This window comes from Lepidochelys kempii, chromosome 2 (assembly GCF_965140265.1).
Source record: "Lepidochelys kempii isolate rLepKem1 chromosome 2, rLepKem1.hap2, whole genome shotgun sequence".
Classification (NCBI taxonomy): Eukaryota; Metazoa; Chordata; order Testudines; family Cheloniidae; genus Lepidochelys; species Lepidochelys kempii.
The window spans coordinates 230,751,287-230,777,885 of NC_133257.1; the positions used below are offsets into that span (position 1 = coordinate 230,751,287).

Here is a 26,599-nt window from a genome sequence, read left to right on the forward strand (position 1 = left end):
ACCTCTTTATATCACTTTCTGTGAGCCCCTCTGAGGTGCATCCTTTGGCCAACTTTGCACATTGCTTACTCAAGTTGAAAGCTGCTAGCTGCTGAACTGTTCAGCTTAAAGGTCATAGTTTATAAAAAGTCATCCACGTTCTTTGTTGGTTTTTAAACTTACTTTAACAGTCCATTGTACAATGCAAAGGCATGTAAAGAACTGGTTGATCAGATTTATAAATATTTCTTTGTCTGACTGAGCTGTGTCTATGCATTATTGACCAAACAGTTATGTTTCTGATTATTCCATTCTGTAATCAAGTGTCCTTGTAGCACTTTGGTTGCAGTTCCTCTTATTTGCTGCACAGCTTCGATACAGTTGACCATGCTCCTTCTCTTGAATTCTCCCCTGGCTTCCATGACTCTGGCATCTCCTCTCTCTTCTTTCTCCTCTCTTCTCTGGGTAATCTGATCCACAAACACAAATTCAACTATCATCTATATTCTGAAAACTCACATATCTATGACTGCTCCAGACCTGTCTCCTTCTGTCCAAACTAAAATCTCAGCCTGTCTGACATCGTCTCATGGATGTCTAGTCATCAGCTCAAGCTAAACATGGCTAAAACAGCTCTAATCTTCCCCACCCCCACCCCAAACCCTGACCCACCTCCTCTTTCAATCATTGTGGACAATAACATCCTTCTACCTGTCACTTGGGTCCATAACCTGGGCATCATCTTTGACTTTGACCTCTCTTGGTCCTCATATTCAGACTATATCTAAACCTTGCAGTCTTTTGACATAACATTTCTGAATATAACTTTTCCTATCTAGCCAGTCTGCTAAAACTCTCATCCTTGTGTTTCAATTACTGCAATGTCTTTTTCTTTGGCCTTAATAGTGCAGCCTTGCCCTGCTCATATCTATGCAGAAAGCTGCTGCAAAGACATTCTTCTAGCCCATTGCTTTGGCCATGTCAGTTCTTACTTTGAATCCCAGCACTGGCTTTCCCTTCTCTATTGCATCAAATATAAGCTGCTTACATCATTATTTAGGCCCTTCATGGTCTATTGTCACCCTATGTATCATCTCCCATTCACTATCAAAATGTGGACCTGCAACTCCTTGGGCAGTTGCAAGCTTCCATTGCCCACTTGCTAAATTTTCAAACATGCATCCTTGTGCTTTCTCACATGTTGCCCCTCATACTTGGGAGGAACTCCCCATAAACATCTGTTAATTTAAATCACTATCCTTCCTCAAAACTCTCCTTAAAATTGCATTGCTGTGATACCTACAAAAACTTGACAACCATTAATTTGCTGATGTTTTGATACCACTGTCTATCATGTATTGTCTCATTGTTTCCTTGTACTCCCCCTCTATCTGTCTGTATCCATCTCTTGTCTCTTGTGTTATACTTAGGTTGTAATCTCTTGGGGGTATTGTTCCGTTCTGTACAGTGCCTAGCACATGAGGTTCTGGTCCATGACTGGATGATTCTAGGCACTATGGTAATACAAATAAATAGTAGTAATTTAGATCAAATCTAGTTTATTTTAAGATGCCCCATGTCAAGACTTGCCTGCTCTGCATGTTGCATATAGAAAAACAAGAGACAGAAGGGTGAAGGGGCAGAACAATCAAACTAACAAGAAGTGTGCCATTTCTCTCTGAAAAAATGCCTCATGGTTAGTCACCATCTTCTTTCCCTTGGTTTTCTCCATTACAGTTGAATACATTAGCATATCACTTGGGATGTCATCCATTTATTTTTCTCTTATTATATCCAGAGAAAAAATTATGTGATTGGTTTCTTCTTAGCTATAAGAGTTCTGATGCAAAAGTACTCATATACACACAGATTCTGGCTGTGTCTGCATAGACACAATGGGAGAGAAGCAGTGCTGGAGTTTTGTTTTTATTTTTTTAAAGGAAAAAATGCTGTAATGCAGGGCAGTGGGAGGCCCCAAGGGGGACCAGAGGGAGAGCTGGTGGCTGGGGGAGACATAGTGGAGCAGGGGGTGACTTCCACCCAGAGCCCAGTCCAGCCCTGCTACCTGCCTGGCTTCTTCTCCCTGCCATGGGGCTCTGTTGTCCAGGTGGCTCTTCAGTCTGGCTCCTGACATCGCATGGCTCAGGCTCCACTGTAGGCTCCCCTGCCTGGCCATGACTGCAGCATCCCCAACTCCCTCCATGATGACTTGCTGCCAAGTGCCCTGTGACTCTAAGAGCATCCCAATGCCGGAGGGGGAAGTGTCCACGGGTATCAGTCCTTGTGTCACTGAATGGAAGGGCTGGACAACTTTAGTCCTGGTGAGAGTGCAGGACTTCCCTGAAGTGATGGTGTGAGGTTGAAGCTACTGTTAGTGGAGCTAAGATGATCTGGGATAGAGGATCATACATACAGGAAAAGATCCTCAGCTGCATGCCATGGTCCCATGCCACTCCCAGAAGTGACCGGCTGCTGGCACGTCTCTGCGGCCCCTGGCAGGGGAGGGGAGGCGGCTCCGTGTGCTGCCCCCGCCCCTAGCACCTTCCCTGCAGCTCCCATTGGCCGGGAACTGGCCAATGGGAGCTGCGGGGGTGATACTTGCCGGCACGGGGAGCCTACACATTGCACCCCCTCCTGCACCCCAGCCCCCTGCCTCAGGTCAGAATCCCCTCCTGCACCAAACTCCCTACCAGAGCCCACACTCCTCACCCTCTCCTGCACCCCAACACTCTGCCCCAGCCTGGAGCCCCCTTCTGCACCCAAACTCCCGCCCTGAAAGAAACTAATGTAACAGCTGTTCTAAGGTAAGAAGTAGGCTATTTTGAATTAACTATATTCTACATGTTTTAAGACTGAAATGTAACCACAGAAATGCTTTATGTTAATTAAAAGGCAAATTTAGTATAGCGTTAATAGTCTTTATGCCATAATTGCGATCATTTTGTTTTAGGAAACATATTTGTATGCAGGAGCCCCACAAAATCTAAAAGCCATGGGCCCTTAGGTGAGTTAATCCGGCCCTGCTTAAGGCACTCTAACTGCTGGACATTGTTGCTTCTTTCAGGGCCCTGGGCTGGAGCCTGGTGGTGTGGGAGGGCTCGGGCTCCCATACTAACCACCTTGTTCCAGAGGACACAAAAACAATCACTACCAGTCTCCCCCTTGGGGAAATGCAGAGAGGGGAAGACTTTGCAAGCTCCACAGCTGGGATTGAACGCCTGCAGGGGTTGCTATACAGACTGAAGGTTCTACTTTCTCTCCCCCAGCCCTTTTGCAGGGGATGGGGCCCAATATCTTCCTTGGAACTCTGTTACCCCAGAAAGGGATACAGATAATTAACACCCACCAAAAGGCAGACCACCCTGGGAGGTGTCAGTGGCCATTGTGGGCAGGTGAGTAGAGACCTAGTAGCCTAACCACTAGGTGACACCACCAGAGTGCTACCATCACACCATGACCGCTCTAATAATTACTGTCCATTTTAAACATTTAAGGGTAGCTAGCAAAGCTTTTGTAAAATATAAAGTAAAAAATAAATCTCCTTGCCTCTTGCCCTTTCTATGTTCTTGATACTTTCCCAAGATGACAATTTAATCTTCTAATTTAATTAACTGGTAAAAGGAAACTTTTTTTAAAGCTTTTACCGGCTTAACATAATTAAATTGAACACACTTTCTTTCTTTCTTGTATTTAGTTGTGCCTTTTTCTTTTATTTGTACAATCTTATTTCAAAATGTTTAATAAATATTGTGATACTGTATGCTCTGAAGTTCTCTGATCTTTATATTTTTGTAATTAATTTTAAAACTAATGGTTTGACACAGCGCTGAAGGTTTTTAAATTCCAAACCAGTAGCAGTAGCCACAGCACATATTTTCTGAAGCAAAATACGTGAAAACTACTCTTCTCCCTCCCCATTTACTTACCAGCTAAACACTGTGCTAATGTTTCTATTCGTAGAGGTGGTGATATTACTAACCCGTAAATCAGTGCAGGGAGTTCAAAGATGCTCAACTAGTAATTAAATTAATTACATCATGCCTGGCATGAAAACTTAGAGATCTGAACTCAAATCCCTTCAGGAAAATACAGATTTTCAAATGTCATGTAAATAAAGGATTTGTGATTAGTTACGTACCTACAGTACTGTGTGTTCTGTTATTGTTCTGTTAGAAGCAGCAATGTATGGGGTTGGCAGGGGTAATTATAAATTGTTGGATGCCAAGTAATTTTATTTTTAAAATGAGTAAAAATATTTAGTTTAGAGAAGCAAGAAATGGTAGGCCAGCTCTTACTGATTGGTTTCTGTTACTGCCAATTCAGTAGTGTGGCTCCCAGTATTCAATCACACTTATTAACCATATCTATCATATTATTTAAAGAAAGAAAAAGAAAACATTAAACAAAATAATATAAATGATAAATGAGTTATTTCTGTTGCAATTTCTTCTGTATGTCTTTTTCTGGAGAGCTTTTAACAGAGATTATACTTTTGAGAGTGAATTGCCTCTGGGAGTACTTTTCTCTTAGTAAGTTAAGACCCCAAAGTATGTTGCTGCTGTTCCAAAATAATCATAAATTCTGTTTTAGTATCTTATTAGACACTAAATTGTTGCTATATGGGTAAAAGAATTTGTTATTAATAACCTAAACAGTTTATAACTGGGCAACACAAGCATTTGTAACTAAATCCTATGAAATTGAAGAAAATATTTGCATAAATTACTTAGATGAAGCCAATTAAGGAGCTGTCTTAAGAAAGACCAATAATAAATATTAAGAATCTTAAATCCAAATAAGCCCACTGTTTATCTGTTTACCAATATTTAGCTCTTACCGCCTCTCCAGGAATATGTGGTTTTACTACTTGATGATTAATAGGTGAAACTTAAATATTAAGTTACAATAGTATTTCAGTGTCCCAATAAATTCATGATTAGAGTTTAAACCTAATCCCTTGACAGTGCCTTAGTTGGCTTTCTCTCACCGATCCATGTTGAAGTTTTGGGGAGGTTTTTCTTGAGTTGGGTTTTTTTTTTAATCTTCTCTGTTTTCTTATCTGTCTGGGGCAGCTTGCTTGTACAGATGGACAGGATGAGTTGTGGAGTGCTTGCAGAGTGGCAGAGTGTGTGTGTGTGGGGGTAGGAAGTGCACACTTCAGAGTCTTTATGAGATTCAACAGTTTGTTCATTTGAGTCTTTTGGTGGCCTCTATGGCTTTATGAACATAGAGATCCTGGTAAAATCTCATGTCTGGAAACCTAAACCTCTTTTCCAGATCATACCTAGTTGCTTCATTATTAGCCTTAGCCCTGCCTCTAATTGCAACTATCACCTCTCCATTCTGTAACTTTCGTTTAACTGAAAAATGGCAGAAGTATTCCAGGATGTTGATGATAATGATACTCAGAAATTCTGTTTTCTGTCCAAATCAGCCAGAAAATTAACTTAACCTTAGCATAAATGCTGGATCATTTTACAGAGCTCCTATACCTTTTGAGTTTGAATGTTCTAGATAGCAAAAGCTAAGTATGTTGAGCTTGCTGGATTGTTGGGGCTGTGCCTCCTCTTAGTTTAAAAACTAACTACCCCTCAGTGTGGAGGGGAGTGGGTCTGACACTTTTTCTCTAGGTGGAACCATACTGCTGTTCCACTTATGTTGACTTAAAAAGATTATAGAGCTTGTTTAATAGCGGCAATAAACGATAAAGCTTGAAATTCAGAATTTAACTTGTGTATGCGTGGGTACACACATTTTCAAGTGCACACACATTTACAGATCGTAACAGCAATAAGGAGTATAATTTGCAAAGAGATTCTAATTTTTATATCCCTTCCGGAAAGAAAATTTTTGGAAGTGGTGCTTGGGAACTTGAACTGTCAAAGCACTGAGAATGTCAATACTTTTTTTGGAGATCTGTCATATTGATTCTCACCACAGTGAAATGTCTACACAGGTATTTTGTCCCTTCATTAGCCCACTTGAAATCCCCCTGTGTTCTCTGTTTGTGAGTCTATAGATCTCTGTATATAGAAACAGTAACACTGACTTGCTCCAGTATTATTCTATTTTTTATAGAAGAACACACAATACTTAGTCCCTTCCTCAAAGGGATCAGTCTAAGGGCAGACAGGTGGACAGGAGCGAAGGTAGGGGAACATCAGTTAGGTTATTTTTAATATAGGTCAACTAGTCACAATTAGATATTATGCTAAATGCTTCAGTTAACTTAGAAAATATCCTGTAACACATACAGAAGATCTGATGCAAATAGCAGAGTATCACCTTTGTACGTAAATCTTTGGAATTCCTCAGTCCAAATTTGAAGCCCTTAAATTTATCTTAGATATTGCTTGTGATAATGGTTTCATTAGAGCCCATGGCAGCATGGGGTGAACTCCTATGAATTTAAAATAGTTTGACCACTAAACCTCTCATGCATAGATATCTCTATGTAGTACTTTCATCTACTTCTAGAACTTGTTGCAAAATCTAAATTTGCCAAAAGTCAAAGCAATGAAAAGGAGAATTGCAATCAAATGCTTTTTTAGTATTGATTTAGGATTTTTTAGAGTATTGTTTGTTTACTTCCAGTACAGTTTTAGTATCATTAGTAAATTTAGTAAATTTCAGTAATGTCAATCATAGTCATCCCTGGGTTCACCCGCTATCTTCATTAAAGTTACATTTTGTTACACTTGTTACAATAGAAGTTTTCCATGCTTCCTTCTCATGAACTATATCAGTTAAGGTAGTTTCAGCTTAGTGCCAACATTTGTTTTCCCCAATATTTTGCAACTAGCTTTGTCTCCATTGCTGATGATCTTTCCTATTGCTACCTGTCTTTGAAATGGGTGAGATTATTTAACTTGTCATCTTTCCATTTGCAAATGCTGTTATATCACCTCACCCTTGCCACCATGGGTTGGGATCTCATCAAAAATCATTAGCTAAGCAGTGTAAGACTGGTCAGACTATGGATGGAAAACCTCCAAGGAAAGCCAGGGTTTTACAGGAAATGCTATTGTTGAATGCTAGATGTCTCTTCCCTCCAACTTGGTACTAAACCAGTGCTCCAACAAGGTGGGGGTATCACTGAGATCCTGACCACTTGAGGTTATTAAAGATCACATGGCGCTTTTAATCTGGTGTCCTGACCAAATTTCTATTTAGATAATTGTTTTGTCTACATGCATAAAATTCCTCCTTCGGTTTCAAATGGATATGGCATTTCCCATAAATTCTTGTTTTGGTATTGCTGTTCACTCTGAACAGCACTCCAGAGGTGACTGCATTACAGGAGTCAGGGAAATGATCCCTATAAATGTACACTGTTTGTAAATGCTTGTATAAAGCACTTTAAATTAGCGAGTTGAATAAACCTCAAAAATGTGTGAAACAAATGAACCAATAGTAAACAGCATTGCATTTAAAATAGAAAAAAAAAAGACAGAGAAGATGACAAAAACCAAAGAACCCAGAAGTGAACAATAGTGTAATCCAAGGAAGATCACCAAGCCCGAATCTACACTATAAGCTTATGTTGATATAACTCCATTGTTCAGGGGTGTGGATAATCCACAAACCTGAGTGACACAGTTATACTGACTGAACTTCCAGTGTAGACAGCACTATGTTGATGGGAGGGCTTCTCCCATCTACATAGCTACCACCTTTCGGGGAAGTGGAGTACTTACGCTGATTGGAGAAGCCTTCCCCTCGGCATAGGTAGCGTCTTCACTGCAACGTTGTAAGTGTAGACAAACCCGAATGCAGTTTTTTTTTCTTTTCTCCTATAAACTATTGATGCTTAAAATGTAACCTGGAGTGTGAGTGGATTCACAAGAAACCTCTCTTCTCTATGTGCAAAGTCTGGTAACAATAACAGTCCTTGATCTATGGCAGAGGAATACTGAATGAAAATGCTTCCCTTTCCATCAGAAAAATGACATGACTATAGAAAAAATCTCAACTTTCCTAGGATGCCTGTAAAAGCAACATAGGCCATCTCTAACATTAATAGAGAAGTGCATTGAGCAGGTCAGAAGAAATATATTTGATAGCAAAAATATGGGTAGAGAGAAAACATGCATGATTGATGATAAAGAAAAGACAGTTTGTGTCCATTAGAGAAAATTGTTCAAGAACAGTTCATCCATGTATAAATCTGAGTTCTGTAAAACTGCAAGGTCAGTGAGAAATAGAGTGATTTTGCTGATTAAATGATGGTCACACATATTAAACACAGTCCATGGGTACTTCAACTTATGCGCTTGCATCCTCCAAGATTAAAAAAAACATTAAAGAATGACATACATTCAAATTCACTACTTGGGGGCAGTTTCTCTATTTGCAACAGTCTGTAGAGAACATGTGATGTCCAAATATCTAAGAAACTTCTAGGGTGCACACCAAATACTAAAGAGAGTCAATAGTAACTTTGAAAAAAGAAGCTGCATCATGTTGGCATTAAAATGGAGCAAAACATCTATAATATAAAGGAGAAATTATTTTACCACTGATTGCTTTCTGGCTTCTGCTCATAAAAACAGATAAGTAACTCCTGATGTATAGATTAAGCAGGCTAGAAGCCAAAGAGAAACTGATTTTTGGCACCATTCAGCTAATCTAGGAGTGCCTCCTTTCATAGCTGTGTCCTCTGAGTATTTTCCAAACTGAAAAAATTGTTAACAACAAATGTAAAAAAACTGCCCATATTTCTATATAATGGTTTGATTAGCCAGGAGGAAATGATCTGCATCAGTGGAATCCAGGACCCCAGTAAGAATTGGTTGTCAGAAGATTTTTTTAGTTCTTGGGAGCTGTTATTGCCCATTATGTTTCAAAGAGGGGAAGGTGAAAGGTGCCAACTACTAATAGCTGAAACTTGTCTCACTCAAAAAAGAGAACCAACCTGGTCCCAAACCAATTAACTGAACTAGGGCTTGAGTAACTTCTAGTAGATTTCTGTGCAGAGGATGCATCTCCAACAGAAATGTCCACCCAAGCAAATATATTGTGTATGTGTGGAAAAGGTGTGTCAGGACTATCTCTGTAGTCTCCTGGCACAACTCTTCTACTGTAGTCTGTTTGTTCAGACAGGAAATTTGCAGTAGCTTCAGAATCGTGGGCCATAATGCAGCCAAAACAGGACATAAGAGGTGCACAAATTTGCTGCTATGCAAGAGCAAATCCATTGTGATATTACAGATCAATCTAAAAGCCATAAGGCCCTTCCTTTTCCTTCTCAAAAAGAACAAAAAGCAGTTCGTATTTACCCAGCATTTATATATTCTGCCTAAATAAAATGTTACTGTCTTGTACACATTTTGATTGTGCCATAGGTTGCTTTTTTTGTTTTAGGGTTCAGATAGAAGCCGTTTCTGAATGCAGGTTGGAGGTTGCATTTACAGGCTGAGCGAAGGGAGCCTTCCACTATTGGGATGAACATTGCCTCTGCACTTACTGCATTGCCTTTCCCTGCCTCTTGTCTTCTGACTTAATGCCACGTCTAAAAAAAAGAGGCCTAAAGAAAAAAGCAGGTTTTACTGCCCAAAAGGGGAAAGGCTGCCATAATGCTGCCTCTTTCCAGCGAGGCAGGAGACTGGAGAGAGCAGTGCTAGGATAGGGTGCTAAAACAAGCTTCCCATTAGCTTGTATTCTTCCTTGTCTGCATATAAGAAGCAGTTACCCATTTGTTCTGCCCAAAGAAATTGGCACCCAGAAATCAGAATATAGTAAAGTCCTAACATAAGACAGATGTTGAGTCCTGTTGAGGATAATGAGGCTTCTGTTAAACCATGGAAGCTGTAAGAATTCTCCTATCCTACCATGTTTGCATTTCCAGCCTCCAAAAGTGTACTGTCCCTGTCCCCATTCTTCCAGTTGATGAGAGGCTGTGACTCCCTTCAGAGTCTTAACACTTCTTCCAAGGGCAGACAGATTGCTGCAGAGAGATGGACTGCACTTCCTTCTGGCATGTGCTATTCTCAGACAATATTCTCCATCAAATCCAAAAGTAGTAGTACTAGCCAGGCCTGCTAAAAGAACATTTAATTCACTGCACTAAAGATGATGTAACTTGCAGACCTTCTCCAATTCAATATCCCTGATTAAATTGGATTGCCTTTGGCAGCCCAAGAGTTTATATATGTAAATAAAACACACTGAACTTTCTTACTTAATGGATTTTCATTATTTCCTATTGTACTGCAACAATTTCTTTCCTTCTCAAAACCTCACTGACCTCATTTAACTGAATACTTTAAACCAGCAGTTTTCAAGCCGTGGTCCATAGGGTTCTTTCTGTAGATCTGTTTAGAGCTGGCTGGTCATACTGTATTTTGTCATCCTTGCTTGTAAGTGCTAAAACACAAGAAATGACAGAAATACATTAAATAACTTCCTTTAGCATATAATCAGTAGTTGAAATTGTCATGGTAATGAGTGCTTATGGTAAGGTGGGGTCAGGGGTGAAAGTAATTTAAAGGAATTACCGGTACGCCGGAGACCTGAGCAGGGGGCAGGGCCTTGACCAGAAGGGGCGGGGCATCAACTGAAAGAGTCAGGGCCTTTAGAGCCCTGGGCCCTTTAAATGAAGATTTAAAGGGCCAGGGGCTCCAGCTGCGGTAGAGGCTGCTGGGAGCCATGGATCCTTTAAATCACCTCTGGAGCTACCAGCTGTGGAGGCAGCTGGGAGCCCTGGGACTCAGGGCCATTTAAATCATAGCGAAGCCCCTGGCCCTTTAAATCGGTGCCCGAGCCCCGCTGCCGGAGCCCCGGGGCTCCTGGCCACCTCCGCTACCCGGGGGCTCCAGCAGCAGGGCTCTGGTAGCAATTTAAAGGGCCCAGGGTTCCAGCTGCTGCCGGGAGCCCTAGGCTCTTTAAATCGCCATCTGGGGAAGCCAGTCCAATATGGCACACCAGCTCTTGACGGTACGCCTTACCGGACCATACCGGCTTACTTTCATCTCTGGGTGAGGTAACCATAAGACAAATAACAGAAAAATTTAAGGATGAGAAGACAACATTCTTGCTAGTATACCATTAAATACAAACCAATGTTAATGCAATTATTCAAAACAATAGGTACACAGAAACACAACTGATCAAATTACTATAATTTATCAAAGGTAAAGACATGTAGGACATGGCAGGTATACAAAAGCCTCAGTAGAGAAGGCTTTATAGTGTAACTGATATAGTTTCTTTCCCCATATATTTTATAAAAGTTGTTCTTTAAACCTGGTAGTATAAACATGTATAAATTAGTTTACCAACATTTCCCAAACTCACATCAATCACTGAGAGAGAAAAAAACACACATTTATTTTGTGAATACCAGAACCAGAGTATAGCTAGCTGATCTTAATAATCACTACATTTAGTTATAATGCTCTTTATTACTTTTATACCAAGACCTGATAAATTATTTTGGGCTTCCATTTGAGGTTGTCAAGATGTAACCCTTTCTACCTCTCTTATCTGTTTCCAAACTTGATTTATTAAGTGACGCTACCGGGTAAGTTTAAAATCTGTTTCTTCCTCACAGTCTCCTAAGCATTCTTCTATACCTTTTGTTTACTTAAAGACATTATGGAGTTAAAATACCACTGAAATGTAAATTTAAATCAACTATTTCTAATTTTTTCTTTTGAACTTAAGCTATCTGTAGTATTCTACTTCTATTGGAATTCAGTGTTGATCTCAAAAGTTAGAAAATATCAGAATTAAGGTTGCTTGTGGAACTTAATAAGGCTGATGTCCTGTGGAAAAAAAATGTGACCATGTAATTAAAGATCGTGCATAATGCATATGCACACAGGAAACCTTAATTCTGTTGTGTCATGACTTTTTGAGTGCTAGATTTTGCAGCCTTAATTTTTTTATAATGTAGTGTTTTGGATTCTGGTGCATTGCATAAAAAAATCAACTAAAGTAAGGCTCAGTAGCTGTAAATTCCTGTGTATGTAAGAATGAGTTTTATCTGTTACTTGAGCATGTATCTGGCAGACCTCAAGCAGCTGGTGCTGGAGGCTTCTGTGAAAATAGTTAATATTGCAGCAGCTCAGATGGAGAAAACTCAAATGCCAGCTGTTTTTCAGCTTGTCTGTTTGAGACAGAGTTTAATAGAGTAAGCAGGGTCAGATTTTATCAGGTAATAGTTTAGTCTTCATGACAATATAGAGGTTGTAAAGCAGACGACTCTTAAATAGGTACTAACACAACAGTTCTGTTTTTAGGATTGTGCTATCTAACCTTCATACTAAATAATTAGTATTACCATCAACTTTATTTGTGAAAGTTATGGGTTTATTAAGCATATGTGGACAAAGCTTATTTGAAGCAGATAAACTCTCTATCTCATTCTATAACTCGTGTTCATGAACACAGTTGCATTCCATGGTTCTAATAGAAAATTATATTTGATATTGCATCTCTTTCAGGAGTACCACCAACTTAGATATAATAGTTTCAATAGCTAGAAGATATTTATGGCTGACCACAGCAAGAACCGTTGTCTTTAATTCTTCTGTTTCAAACCAAAATCTTTTTAAAATTAAGATAAATTACTTCATGAAAATTCCTCATGAATACCTGGCTCTTGGACTCTCTAAATAGGGGGAACAGCTGTCTTCTGAGCACGGAGTAAACTTAACAAGAGTCACATACATTGCATATGATATATTAACTCTATAGTGGCTAGACGTTTTGGAGTGTTTTCTGCTAGGTGTGTGGTTTTGAAAATGTCCTTAGCTGTCTTTTATAAAATATGGCAGTGGTGACTATTTTAAAGTTTATGAACCATCTATCTAGCTAGTCCCCATAAATAAGATGCTAAGGTCAGGAATAGGCCATTCTATTTGTATAAAATTTTGCCTCATAGAAATTCAATTGTAGCATGGAAATATATCTTTACCAGAGAATACAAATGTTCATTCACAGCTGTCATAAATATAAAGGGAAGGGTAAACCCCTTTGAAATCCCTCCTGGCCAGGGGAAAGCTCCTCTCACCTGTAAAGGGTTAAGAAGCTAAAGGTAACCTCGCTGGCACCTGACCAAAATGACCAATGAGGAGACAAGATACTTTCAAAAGCTGGGAGGAGGGAGAGAAACAAAGGGTCTGTGTCTGTCTATATGCTGGTTTTCTGCCGGGGATAGACCAGGAATGGAGTCTTAGAACTTTTAGTAAGTAATCTAGCTAGGTATGTGTTAGATTATGATTTCTTTAAATGGCTGAGAAAAGAATTGTGCTGAATAGAATAACTATTTCTGTCTGTGTATCTTTTTTGTAACTTAAGGTTTTGCCTAGAGGGGTTCTCTATGTTTTTGAATCTAATTACCCTGTAAGATATCTACCATCCTGATTTTACAGGGGGGAGTTCTTCATTTCTATTTACTTCTATTTTTATTAAAAGTCTTCTTGTAAGAAACTGAATGCTTTTTCATTGTTCTCAGATCCAAGGGTTTGGGTCTGTGGTCACCTATGCAAATTGGTGAGGCTTTTTACCAAACCTTGTCCAGGAAGTGGGGTGCAAGGTTTTGGGAAGTATTTTGGGGGGAAGGACGCGTCCAAACAGCTCTTCCCCAGTAACCAGTATTAGTTTGGTGGTGGTAGCGGCCAATCCAAGGACAACGGGTGGAATATTTTGTACCTTGGGGAAGTTTTGACCTAAGCTGGTAAAGATAAGCTTAGGAGGTTTTTCATGCAGGTCCCCACATCTGTACCCTAGAGTTCAGAGTGGGGGAGGAACCTTGACAACAGCAGATGCCATTTTATCTGTATAAGTACACAGCATGCAATCATGCAAATACTTAGCTGCAGCTTTTTAGAGAAGACCACCAACTCTTCTCTTATTCACTTATTTGCATAGGGTACTGCTAAGTACATTGAAAAAATAAAATAAAAATAAAATAAAGCCTCTGTTTTATGTGTTTTAATGTCTTGTCCCTTCCCTTTCTCCCTTTCCCAGCCCAGTATAGAGGTTTCATTTTATGGAGCTTGACCTTTGAAGAAGAGGAATTCAGTCTTGAGTTGCCTCCTAGTGGTTCTTCTGCCACATAGAGTTTTCAAGTGATACAGGGTCATCAAAAGATGGTATTCCTAAGAATCCACTGGTTTTCCATGTGTTTGAGGCTCCTTCCTGCAGCCATGAATTTGTTAATTTTGCTTTCTTGTGAACTAGGGGGTTAGGGTGGGGAAGTAGTTATTATTTCCAGTCAATTAAACAAGGCTTGTCTATGTAATATGTTTCCATTGGTGAGAATCAATCACAGAAAATGAGCAGGTAAAATTAATTTTCCATGTGTTCAGAGCTGGCCTCTTTATAAAGTAGCCCTGAAGTTAACCCCTCTGAATTTTTTCTCTTCTCAGTGCAGAGGAATTCCTTTCATAATTAGTCTCTGGGTCTTCTATTGATGGATATTTGACTCTTATACCTGGACATTTGCTATCATTTTATGGCCAGATTCAGCCCCAAAAAGATTACATGATCATTGTAATGTTTAGTGTAATCTAATAAAAAGAAATAATGCTTAATCTGATACCAAAGTCTGTAGTAACCCTGCTGCAGAATTGTGTATGGATCAGGTACATGAGTGTGTGCTTTCACATGCTCACATACACGCTGTGCATATTACAGACCACACATTTTATCGCCTTCAAGATGAATGGCAATTCAACCCTTAACTTGATACTGCTAATTGACTAGTATATGGGGATGGACAGTCCTGTATTTTTGTGATGTGTAGTTTACAGATATATTATTGGAATATAGACAGTAGTAATATTTAACATAAAACAGTAGTGCCATATCAACATACAATGAACATGTATTCATAAGGTAAGTACTGTACTGATAATTATTTTCTGATATGAAGTGCATATATATATTATGTGAACTGTTCAATAAAAATTAACTGACAAATATACCATAAACAATAAGCATACAGACACTTAGGTCCAAAATTTAGGTGCAGCTGAAATCCTACGGTCCCCACTGAGCTGTTACTTAACCCTGCAGATGCCTAAAATCTCTAGGCAACTACATTTTCACTCTAAAAGTCCCCTCAATACCTAGATGATAATGGTAACATTTTCAATAATGCAGAAAATGCAGAAGTGCTCAATAAAATATTTCTGTTCTGTATTTGGGAAAATAGGAGGAGGAGGGAAACAGATGATGTAGTTATATTGTATGATAAGACTCTATCCTTTCCATATGGTATCTCAGGTGGATGTTAAACAGCAGCTATTAACATTAGATATTTTTAAATCAGCACGTCCAGATAACTGGCATCTAAGAGTTTTAAAAGATCTGGCTGAGCAGCTTGTTGGAGCATTAATGTTGATTTTCAATAAATCTCAGAACACTAGGGAATTTTCAGAAGACTGGAAGAAAGCTAATATTGAGCCAGTTTTTTAAAAGGGTAATGAGATGTCTTGTTTATTATGTGTTTATTATATATTTTTATAGTTAATTATAGGCCTGTCAGTCTGGTATTGATCCTGAGCAAGATAATGGAGGCACTTATATGGGAGTCATTTAAAAAATGTTAAGAAGGTAATATAATTAATGGCAATCAACATGGGTTTATGGAAAATAGATCCTGTCAAACTAACTTGATATCTTTTTCCATGAGATTATTAGGTTGATAAAGGTAATAGTGTTGACGTGACATACTTAGGCTTCTGTTAGGCAGTCTATCATGTGGTACCAAGTTGTTTGATTAAAAAAAACCTAACCAGTATAAAAATAACATGGAACACATTAAACCAATTAAAAGTTGGATAACTGATAGGTCTCAATATGTAATTGTAAATGTGGAATCATTATTGAGTGGGAGTATTAACAAAGAGAAGGTTAAAGACTGACTTGACTGCAGTCTGTAAGTACCTACATGTACTTCTATGTCTTCTAGTCTTCTGTTCTGTTATGTCTTCTAGTCCATTACTCAGTGTATCGATTGCATCTCCTTCATGGATTTTCTAGATGTCAGTTAGCTGGTCTTAACTGAATCTTGCATAGTTGTGTCCTTGTTTTGGTTCTGAAATTCTTTCACCATCTCAGCTTGGTTGTGTGTTCCATTTCAGCAGTTTCTTTTTCTACTTTAGATTTTGTTTCCTTCATTCCAGGATTTCACAGTAAACTCAAGAGAAATATTTCTATATCCTGTGACACTGTAACATTATAATATTTTCTTAATTTTGTAGTTAATAAGCATTCTATGTTCTCTATGCTTAATTACTGAAAATGTGTAATGCCACTGTATTTAAATAAGGCTCCGTCAGCTTACATAATAACATCTTTAATTTAGAATAATTTGAAATAATATACGTCAATTCTTATGGGTTTATTATTTGTATAGACACAGTCAATAAAGTGCTACACTTCTCACATTAATGCTCAGAACTAATGCTTTACATTGTTTACAATGCTTTCCGAACCTTTTAATAATTTTGGTTCCACATCCTATATGGGTAGTAGTTATCAGATATATGCAAAGTGTTAGCAACTTAATAATATTTTTGACATACTGTGCTTTCCTGTGAATCCCCAAAATCTTTAGCTAACTTGTCCATTTGGAAGTGATTTGAGACATCCTACTATATATTCATATAGCTATTAAAACAGGGATAGCTGAAACATTTGCCTCTCTTTTTAAAAGAAACTACAATCTGGGTTACCCATGTTGCACTGTTTCTCTTTAAACGGACTGTTCCTAATGCTGTGGTATTGTGAGGTGAAGCATAAATGGTTTTCAGATGGTACTGGCCTGCTTGCTGAGTGAGAAAGGCAGAGGTCTTCCTGTATAATCCGATTTCAATCAACTCACACTAATCAGTACTGATCGTTGCAAAATTTAGCCTGAATCTGCTTTGGTAATCTAGATTGACAGGAGGTAAAACTAAAGGGACAGAAGGGCAGATAAACAAAGAGAAACAAGCAGGGACACTGATTTTCAGCTCTTGCTCTCCCTTCTGGGGATTCTCTCTCATCTTCTAAACAAATGTTATTCGTTGTTAGGCTACCAGGCTTTCAGTGTGGAGTCACATCAACAACAGGTGCACTATGAGTCTCTGAAGCAGCAGCAGCAGACGCTATGTAGTGAGACTGCGCAGAAGGTAGCAATAGGTATGCTGTACCTGCTGGCATACATTATTTATTGAAACTGAGATCTAATTCTTATTATCCTTCTGAAGAGTCCTGGAGTCCTGGAAATATTCACGCACAGTAGCTCTTACATGATGCCACCAGCAGGCAACCATCTCTTCAAGGTCCTCTGAATGCTAGTTGCTTCCAGTATTTGTCTTAATTCTCTTGTAAGCTCTAGCCTCAACGCTTTTATTAAAGCTTGGTGAGTAATTGGGCACAGTATTTTCACAGCAGAAGGAAGAATGCATTTGTGATATTAGGTATTTGTGAATTTAGGTTTTTAGCTTTCTGAGAGAATAGTCAACTTTTGGACTCGATGGATATACAAAAGTACATACATCTCTGCAGCTGAATATATATATTTGTATATCTCTATATATTACAGAGATATTTGTCTCTGTCTGACTGGATAGTATCTTAAGAAGAAAAATGGCTTTTTTGATTGTTACTTTGCCTGATGCTCAGTGTGCTTGTATCATCCAGGCTAAGGGACTTTATACATTTGGGTAACAAAGACATTTGGAATATCCCTCCATCTGACTTTCCATGCTGGTGGGGCTGTTGTTGGTCATCTCAGCACTGCATGTTGCCATGCTAAAAACACCCAAGGGTAAAAATGTGTCCTGGGTAAGTACAAAAAGTTATCAAAACCTCTAAAAATGTGTGTGTGTGTGTGTGTGTGTCCGTGTGTGTGTCCGTGTGTGTGTGTGTGTATATATATATATATATGAAATGTAGACAAGGAACATTGAGAAATTGGATTGTTACAATAATTGTTCAATGGTTCTTTTAAGAAAGGTACTAACACATTACATTAAAATGTTAAATATACAGATATTTTTAAAGAATTATGACCATGACCCAAATTGTAAATATTTTGACTGATTGTTTTCTTCGTTTAATGTTGCTATGAGCTCTTCAGCATAAAATACCTATCCTAATTCTAGATAGTACAGGGCTGGTGCTGCTTACATTGAAATCAATTGCAAAACTCCCATGGACTTCAGAGGGTAAAGGACCAGGTCCTAAAAATAAGAATTAAAAATAATCTTTGTAGAGTAATCATTTTAATTAATAATGTTTTCATTTCTATTTTTTACTTGGTGTGTGGGTTTGTAATTCTAGGTTTTTATATGACATATATAAGCTCTCTATTTAAAATGCATTTTAAATAAATCATAGGAGTTGGTTCCAAACGCATAAATAACTGCTATGTTGTAGCAAAGACCTATATACGGAGATTGAGTTTGTTGGATAAAAACTTCTGTGTTCAAGAACATCCTTCTGAAATTTTTTCCTTATTTAATTTTTATTAAAAAATAGAAACATTCTTTCCCTCACTCCTTGCAATTAATTTCTTTATCAAATACCAGGATTAGGCACTGAAAAATGTAAAATAAGAAATATATTTCTAGAGTAATAATGACCTTTTGTAAACCTAATCACATATGATTATATAATACTATCAGTGCATAGCAAGCTGTACAGAATAAGCAGCACATAAAACTATTTGATTTCACACAAACCTTGCCATGTCAACCACTATTCATTAGATGGTTTTAGGTTTTCTGCAGGTTTTAGGTTGGCTTCGTGAGGTTGAAATCTAAAAAAAACCCTAATCACTTGATTCATTTGTATTACCCAAGCCTACATGGCCTTGTATCTGATGCCTGGAGCATTCAGTAGTAAAGAGCATGGTCATCTGACAGGATACACCTCTGTATCTTTTATATAGAATCTACATGGTGAATATCAATGCTCCTTTAAGTTTCAGGTTATTTTGAAATCAACAAAATACATTTTAATATACAAGATTATATTTAAACATGGTTGATATACTACTTTTGTTTGTGTTCCATGGTTTAGACATATGGTATAAGAATTGCTGAAATATGTTTCTCTTTATTGAATAAATTTGTAAGTCTTATTGTCTAAGTTTTATAGGTCTTTATAATACCTACTGCTGTTGATCAGGTTGGAGAGCTCCAAATTAGGCATCCTGGAGTGGGAGAAACTGTAGCAGATTATCTTCCTTTCTCAGAATATTTATTATACCAACAGGAAAAATAGTGATTAGAAATAAAACCAAAAGGCAAAGAATCACCAATCTATTTTCATAGATTCATAAATACTAAGGTCAGAAGGGACCATTATGATCATCTAGTCTGACCTCCTGCACAACGCAGGCCACAGAATCTCACCCACCCACTCCTGCGAAAAACCTCACCTATGTCTGAGCTATTGAAGTCCTCAAATCGTGGTTTAAAGACTTCAAGGAGCAGAGAATCCTCCAGCAAGTGACCCGTGCCCCATGCTACAGAGGAAGGCAAAAAACCTCCAGGGCCTCTTGCAATCTGCCCTGGAGGAAAATTCCTTCCCGACCCGAAATATGGCGATCAGCTAAACCCTGAGCATATGGGCGAGATTCACCAGCCAGATACTACAGAAAATTCTTTCCTGGGTTTTATTTCTTTTATTTCTTGAAATAATACACAAAGCCACTGTAATTATGAAGTTGTCTACAACTGGAAACTAAATGTAAGCAATCACTGTAAGAGGACGAAAGTTTGAGTACTCATTTCAATTGTCCAATACGTAGATGTTTTACCTTTTGAGGGGAATAGCCCTTTCAAACAACTTTTATAGACCTTTATAACCGTTAATTGTTTCGATTGAAATTCTTAGGTATTTGTATAATAGGATGAATCTAACCTGAAAATGGGAAAAAATGGCATCATATGTGCTGACAATAAGAGTAAAATCTAAGGACAGATATACAGTATCTAAGGTGCTTGGCTTCCATTCAGTATTATCTCTGGTTTCTGCAATTTTTTCCCTCCTTCAAAAACATTCCCAAATTTTGGCTGGATTGATAAGTAAAGATAATACCTGCATAAACACCATTTAGAATAGAACTTCTGTGTGTGTGAAAGGGAGACACAAAGGGGAGAAAAAGAGATTCATAGGTCTGAAAAAGACTTAATCCGTGTATGTAACTCGACTGTATGTTCACCTCTTTTCCTTGTGGCATGCACATTCCCCTGCTCCTCATCACCTTCCTAATCAATGCAGAATAAACAAATTATACAGTGATAGGTAAAGAGGCAGAGGTATATCTTGATGTCCGACTAAATATCAAATTATTTTAAAATCAGTATTTTATGAGGATAAATATGCAATTACTAACACACTATTGCCAATACAGGCAAGTAGTAACCTTTTAGCTCTGAAAATTTCTCATCTTTAGACTCAGTGTGTCTAAATCCTGCATTATTGTCAGTGGGAAATGAAGGCACCTAGAAAGATCAGACCCTCAGGCAAAGTTCTTATTAGGCTAAATCCTGACAGGTGCTGAGCACCTGCCACTTGCAGTGAGTTTGGTATTTGTCCCAATGGAAGTTTAGCCTACATTCAAGTCAGTGTAAGTTTTGGTGGCCCAAGGATTGAACCATGAGTACAGTGTACAGAATTTAGGCCCTACTCCAGCAAAGTACTTAATCATATGCTTAATTTAAGCATCTGGGACAATTCGTTTGTTGAAATTTAAGCATATGTTTAAGTGCTTTGTTGAATCAAGTCTTAATGTGTTACTCCTTAAGATTTGCATTTTCCCTGTATTGTTTGTACTATTTGATTTTTCCCAGTGTCGCTAGACTACAAGTCCTGCAAAGCAGAGACCCTGTTATGATTGTATATCTTCATGTTCATTAAAATGATTACTACTGCTACAATTAATATTTCCCCTTCTAAAGCTTGAAATTGCATAACTGGAGGTCTGCTCCAATGGCAAATCTTCACTTACTACAGTGTTTTATTGATCAACAGTTACACAAGTCCTGATCTTGGAACCAATGCCAAACACTGCAGCACTGTTGGTCTGAGGGAGCAGTGACTGTTTTAAGACCCATTATCTCAAGAGCTAGAAGTTAATTCTTTGTACCTTGGAAAGTTGGGAATTTGTCAGCTTCCTAATGGTTTGAACAGCATTTTTGTCAAGCTTGGCAGCCCTTGAGATACCATAAAATTGCCTTGTTTTGATACCGTCTTTCCATTTTCACTCCTCTGAAGTCCAAACTTGTTTTAGTGGTTTTGAGGATAGCTAGAACTAGTGCTGTGAACCATCTGAAACTTGAACCCCAGTTTTTAACCTGTATAAAGAACGTATTCATCTCTAACTCCTATAGTTTATGAGAATGTTGCAGCAGAAATCTTGCTAGCACTGCAGTGTGAGTTTTGCGGAGCTTGTTGGGGAGGGGGGAAATCAAGGCTGATTCTGACAAAATGTAAAAGCATGGTTGTCATCTAATTTATTAATGATTCCCTAAAGATGCTCTGTCACTGATCTACAGAATGCTTGCTTTTAATTAGCCCTGAAGAGTCATTCCCTTTAATTGAGTCCAGTGGACTTCCAGTGGACATTTAGAGAAGTCTGTCTGACATCCTCATTATTACTGCTCATCGTCTTCCATGTATGAGCATGAAGGAGCTTGTCTTTTTTGTGAGAGATTTGGGGCGGGGGTGGCACTTCTGGGTCAGAGTCTCTATTACAGAGAAATGGGCATGATTCGGTCAGCTGAGCTGGGATGAGGTGCTGCAGCAAAAGAGCGTTAAAGGCTTCTAACATTTCTGTATTGCATTTCTATGTTGATTCTAAAGGCTCTTAGATTACAATTATGGAACAAAACATAGCACATTTATTGTATGTGGCTGAAATTTCCAAAAAAGAGTGTCTTACCTGAGGAGGTTGGGGGGTGGAGTATGTGTGTGTGTGAGAGAGAGAGACTTTTTTTAAGTTTAAAGATGCTGTTGAATTCTGAATACTAATGCTAAATCGTATTAGTTTACAATAGGTCCCTTATCCAGTTACAATTAACACAAAATATGTAGCCTTTTAATTGTTCCTTGATATTTTTTAAAAAATAAACACCTTATAGTTTTCCACAAAAGAAATGCAACTTTTGGAAACTCCTATAGTGTCTAGGCATAAGATGATTTTCCAGAGTTCCGTATTTAACTTCTCCTCCATCTAAAACTTCTCTGGCCGCACAAACCCTCAGAAGGTTACAGATCTTGGCTCTATGTCAGGCCTATGCCACAAAAAAGTATGTCTGACCCAGAAATCCAAAAATAAATTCTCAGCTCTCTAGCTGAAAGCTGTGGAGCCTACTTGATGTTCTACTGCTAGTGCTTGGGGACAACAATCTCCAACGTGTTGTCATAAAAAGGAAAAAAGTCAGTCTTCCTCCAGCTAGAATAACTCTTCTTCCTCTGAGGATAGGCAAAGGGTGGATGCAAAACCGGAAGCACTATTATTTCCAGAAGTGAGATAGATGTACCTTAAAAAAGGGGCTTGAAAGTGTCTAAACAGAATTTTTCAATTTTGTGTAACATTTAAATTGACTTTTCAGTAGTTGCCAGTTACACAGACAAATTCTCTTGATGAACAAAGTACATGTTCCCTTTACCCCTTTTTATGGTTTCTCTTGGTCACATATCTAATATCGCACAAACTCAAAGTGTGTGTGTTTATAGATGAAGGAATATATAATACTGCATTGATACAGGAAGCAATCTATACAGGGATGGGGTCTGTTACTTGCTTGCTGAAGTGCTTAACATCTAAATGCATGTAAAGTTAAAAAAAATACAAGACACTGTATATGATGGAATATATTAATTGCAGCCAAAATATTTCACTGAGCAGATGACGGTTTAGAAGATTTTTGAAAGAGGCATGGGAGACATTTTGTATACATTGATTGATTGGGAACCTGTTACTAATGTATGGAGCAGTTTGAAAGAAAAATGCTGAAGTGTAAATTGGTTGAAGAAACGGGGAGAAGATGAGGGGAAAGTATTAGGAGGGAAGGGAAGGGTGTAAAAGGAGATGTTGAAGACGTGTGGCAAAAACAGAGTTATGGAGAGCTTTAAAAATAATGGCATTTGAATTTGATGTGGAAGAAAAGAATGAGCAAATATAGAGATACAAGGAAAAGCAAATGGTTAGAACAGGAGAATAGGAAGGTTCAGAGGATTTGCAGTAACTTGACACAGAAGGCACAAAGCTCATCTGCTTATGTTCTAATCTATACCTTCCAGTTTTTCTCTGTGAACCTTGGGGTAATTTCCCTTTGAATTATACCACTGAGACTCTCTTTGTTTTCAGTGGGAGCTGCATGCACAGATCTGAGGGACATTTGGTCTTCCTTGGTGCATATAGCTTAGTTAAATAACGTGGCCTGATATGGATCTGGGATGAAATCAGGACCCTATTGAAGTCAATAGGAGTCTTGCGAATGACTTCCACAGAACCAGGATTTCAACCAGCCAGGATCTGCGGCTTTTTGGCAGTGGTACTGATCAGCAGCCCACTGATCTTTCGAATAAGATAATCCTTAGTATATTGAGCTATCAACACCTGTGTAGGACCCTGATCCTACATTAAGTGGGTTAGCAAATGGGACTTTGCACAGATTTAGCAGTTCAGGCTTGTGGATAAAATTGCAGGATTGAGGTTTAAGGTTAGATCTTTAAAAATATGTAATTAGATTTTTTTTTAATTTCTAATACAGGAACAACAAAATTTAACTCTTCATTGTAAAACATCTGAGTGTTGGTTGTAACCGCTTACTCTTTATGTTTTTGTTTAAGAGCTTGTCAAGGCTAAATCCCTGCTCTGGCACTTCGAGTGCAGAAGGTGGGGGCCTGTAAGGATTTTAAAAATTAATATTTGCCACTCCAGGCTTGTATTAAACTCCCAAGGTTACAGCTTTTCTCTGACCTTGGCTTGGTAAACGCTGCCACCACTCACATGCAAAAAAACCCCTTGGACCCAGGAAGAATCACTTGGGAATTCCTCCCTGTGGGGTACCCTCAAACCCTTTCACCCCTCCTTCGGGGAAGAGCTGAGAAAGAAAACAAAGGAAATTAGCTATGGCTACCAGCTAATCCAACAGCATGCACAACCCTCTTGGGACACCAAAAATCAAATCCTGTTCTTAAAAAAGGTAAACTTTATTAAAAACAAAAAGGAAGAAAATACATTTGGAACTTAGGCTTTTGCTAGTTTTTAAAAGAGCAATTCCAAAAATTAAGCACCCAAAATATCTTTCTTGGGGGTTCAGCTTAAAGGATACAAGCAAACAAAAGCATCTGGGGTTAGCACAGAGGAGATCCAAAAGCCAAAATAAAGAAATAAACCTGATCACGTCTATCTAAACATTCCTAATTTACTTATATATTTGGGGGGTTTCAAATAAGTAATTCTAGGTATGATCTGATGATTTCTCATACCTGGCTTAAAGCTTTACACAGCATTCCTGCTGCCTTCTGTTCCCCTCTTTCCCGGGGGGACACATCAGACACAAAGGGAAAGCTTCTTTCCCAATTTTAAAAAGTTCTAGCCTTCCCACTGGCTCTTTTGGTCAGATGTCCACTCCTTTTCTTTTACCTGTGGGATTGTTAACCCTTTACAGGTAAAGCAAGCAGAAAAGAGACACCAAGAGGGATTTTACAGCTAACTGGCTGGCTGGGTGTCCATAAAAGGGAGCTACCTCTGCTTCATTTATCACAGAGCTAAAAATGTTAGCAATGCTATCATAATTGTCTGTTGACCAGCATTAGACAGGCTGGAGAGTAAGTGAGGCTGAAGATAGGTTTATCTTATGAGCATTGATTTCTTGAGGTGATGACTGAAGGATATAACTTCCCCAGTATATTTTTACTATATAATAATATATATGACAAATAGTGGGACAATTCAAGGAAGCCCCTGTATTACAGTAAGGAACTGTTTGCAGCTCCTGGGTCATATGGCAGCTTGCCCCTTCATGAAGAAGCTGGGAGTGGTTCACCCACACAACCCTATATACCATCAGTGTGCAGCACAGACACACAAGCTGAACCGACACTGCTAACAGAATCTCTGAGCAAGAGCTCAAGAAGCACATGTGCACCTGGTGTGGAGCACATAGGAACAGACATCTCAAAGAACCACAGTTACTGGACAAGGTGAGTATCCTCTTCTTCCAGTTTTTAATAGAGCAGGTCAAGTTGGTCATCAGAACGGCCCTGCAGATGGGTCATGATGCAGCGAATTCTGCAGCATACAGCATGGCCTTTGCTATCACAATGAGGTGCTCATCCTGGTGACACTCTTCTGGCCTCCCTCAAAGATGCAACAGACAGTCCAGGACTTACCTTTTAAAGAGCCATTGCTCTTCTCAGAAAAGATGGACAAGACCCTGTGTAGTCTCAAAGACTCTAGAGAAATCCCTGGACATTTACACCCCAGCAATAAAACAGCAGGTCTTCCATCCTCCTCAGTCCCAGTATTTTCAGGGGGTTCCTCTTTGACCCCAAATCCTGCCAAGGAACAGAGGTTATGATGACGACCACCATCACCCTCTGCTATCACAGCTGCTGGTTCATCAAGGCAGGTGACATCTTCCAGGAGCTCATTTTGATGGCAGATCAAGAGTAATCTGCCTGTTCCAAGAGTGACATCTTTTTCTTTTCCAACTTTTGCAAACCTCCTGACCCAATTCTGTCATGCTTGGGTCCATATCACAACAGATTGGAGGGCTCTAAGCACTGTGGTGGTGGGATATATACTCCATTTTATTTCTACCCACACTCTATTCTCCTTCCCTATTCCTCTTCAGGGACCCCTCTTATGAGACAGTATTACTGCAAGAGATACAATCTCTTCTCCTTGTAGGAGCTATAAAGGAGGTCCCTCCTTTGTTCAGGGAAGAGAGGTTTTACTCCAGATACTTCCTGATTCTGAAAGCAAAAGGGGGTGTGTGGTGGGGCAGTGCCCCACCCCCAGGCAAGATTGGGCTACAACAGGCAAGAATGGCTGCGCGGAACTGCAGCCAATCAGAGAGGGCCTGTGGGGGAGCCAATCAGTGCCGAGCAGAGGGCAGCAAATCAGAGCCAGGCCAGAGCTGGGACCCAGAGTAGCGGGTGGACCTGGGTCCCCGCCTTCCCCCTTGTACTACACCTGGCTGAGGAGGAGCCTGGCCTGATGCAGGCTGTGTTGTCCCCTGCGACAAAGGAGCTAGACTTTGAGGCTGCAGTTGGCCACTAGGGTGGGTGTAGATCAAAGACTGCTGATAACACCAAACCCCCTGAAGGGGGTGAGACCAGAGCAGTGGGCACTGCCAGAGGGCAGTGTCCTGAAGAGGACGCTGCTGAGCGGGGAGCAACACAGGTTCCCAAATCAGCAGAGCAGATGAAGGGCAAGGGACCACGTGCAAAAGGTGCTCCATGACTGGACAGAGCTAATTCCCGGAGCAACCAGCAGGAGGCACCAGTGGGGGCGAGTCTTGACACCGTCACAAGGTGTCAGGCCTATTTTTAAATCTAAGGCAAATAAGCAAATTCCTTTTAAAAAAAAAGGAAAAAAAAAGAATTGAAATTCTGGATGGTCACTCTAGCTTCCATTATTCCTTCCCTGGAG

General features: G+C 39.2%; 1 protein-coding gene across 4 annotated transcripts in view; it reads left to right on the top strand.

The window, feature by feature from the left end:
* The window catches only part of CACNB2 (calcium voltage-gated channel auxiliary subunit beta 2), a 396,121-nt gene that overhangs the window by 137,714 nt on the left and 231,808 nt on the right, over positions 1–26,599 (top strand). Inside the window, exon 1 of one of the 4 annotated variants that reach the window (XM_073334161.1) lies at positions 17,717–17,763. The exons of the other annotated variants lie outside the window; for them this stretch is intronic. Coding sequence (XP_073190262.1) covers positions 17,728–17,763 — 36 coding nt within the window. The 5' untranslated portion in view covers positions 17,717–17,727. Of the gene's footprint in view, positions 1–17,716; positions 17,764–26,599 lie in introns of those variants that run through there. 4 annotated transcript variants of the gene reach the window in all.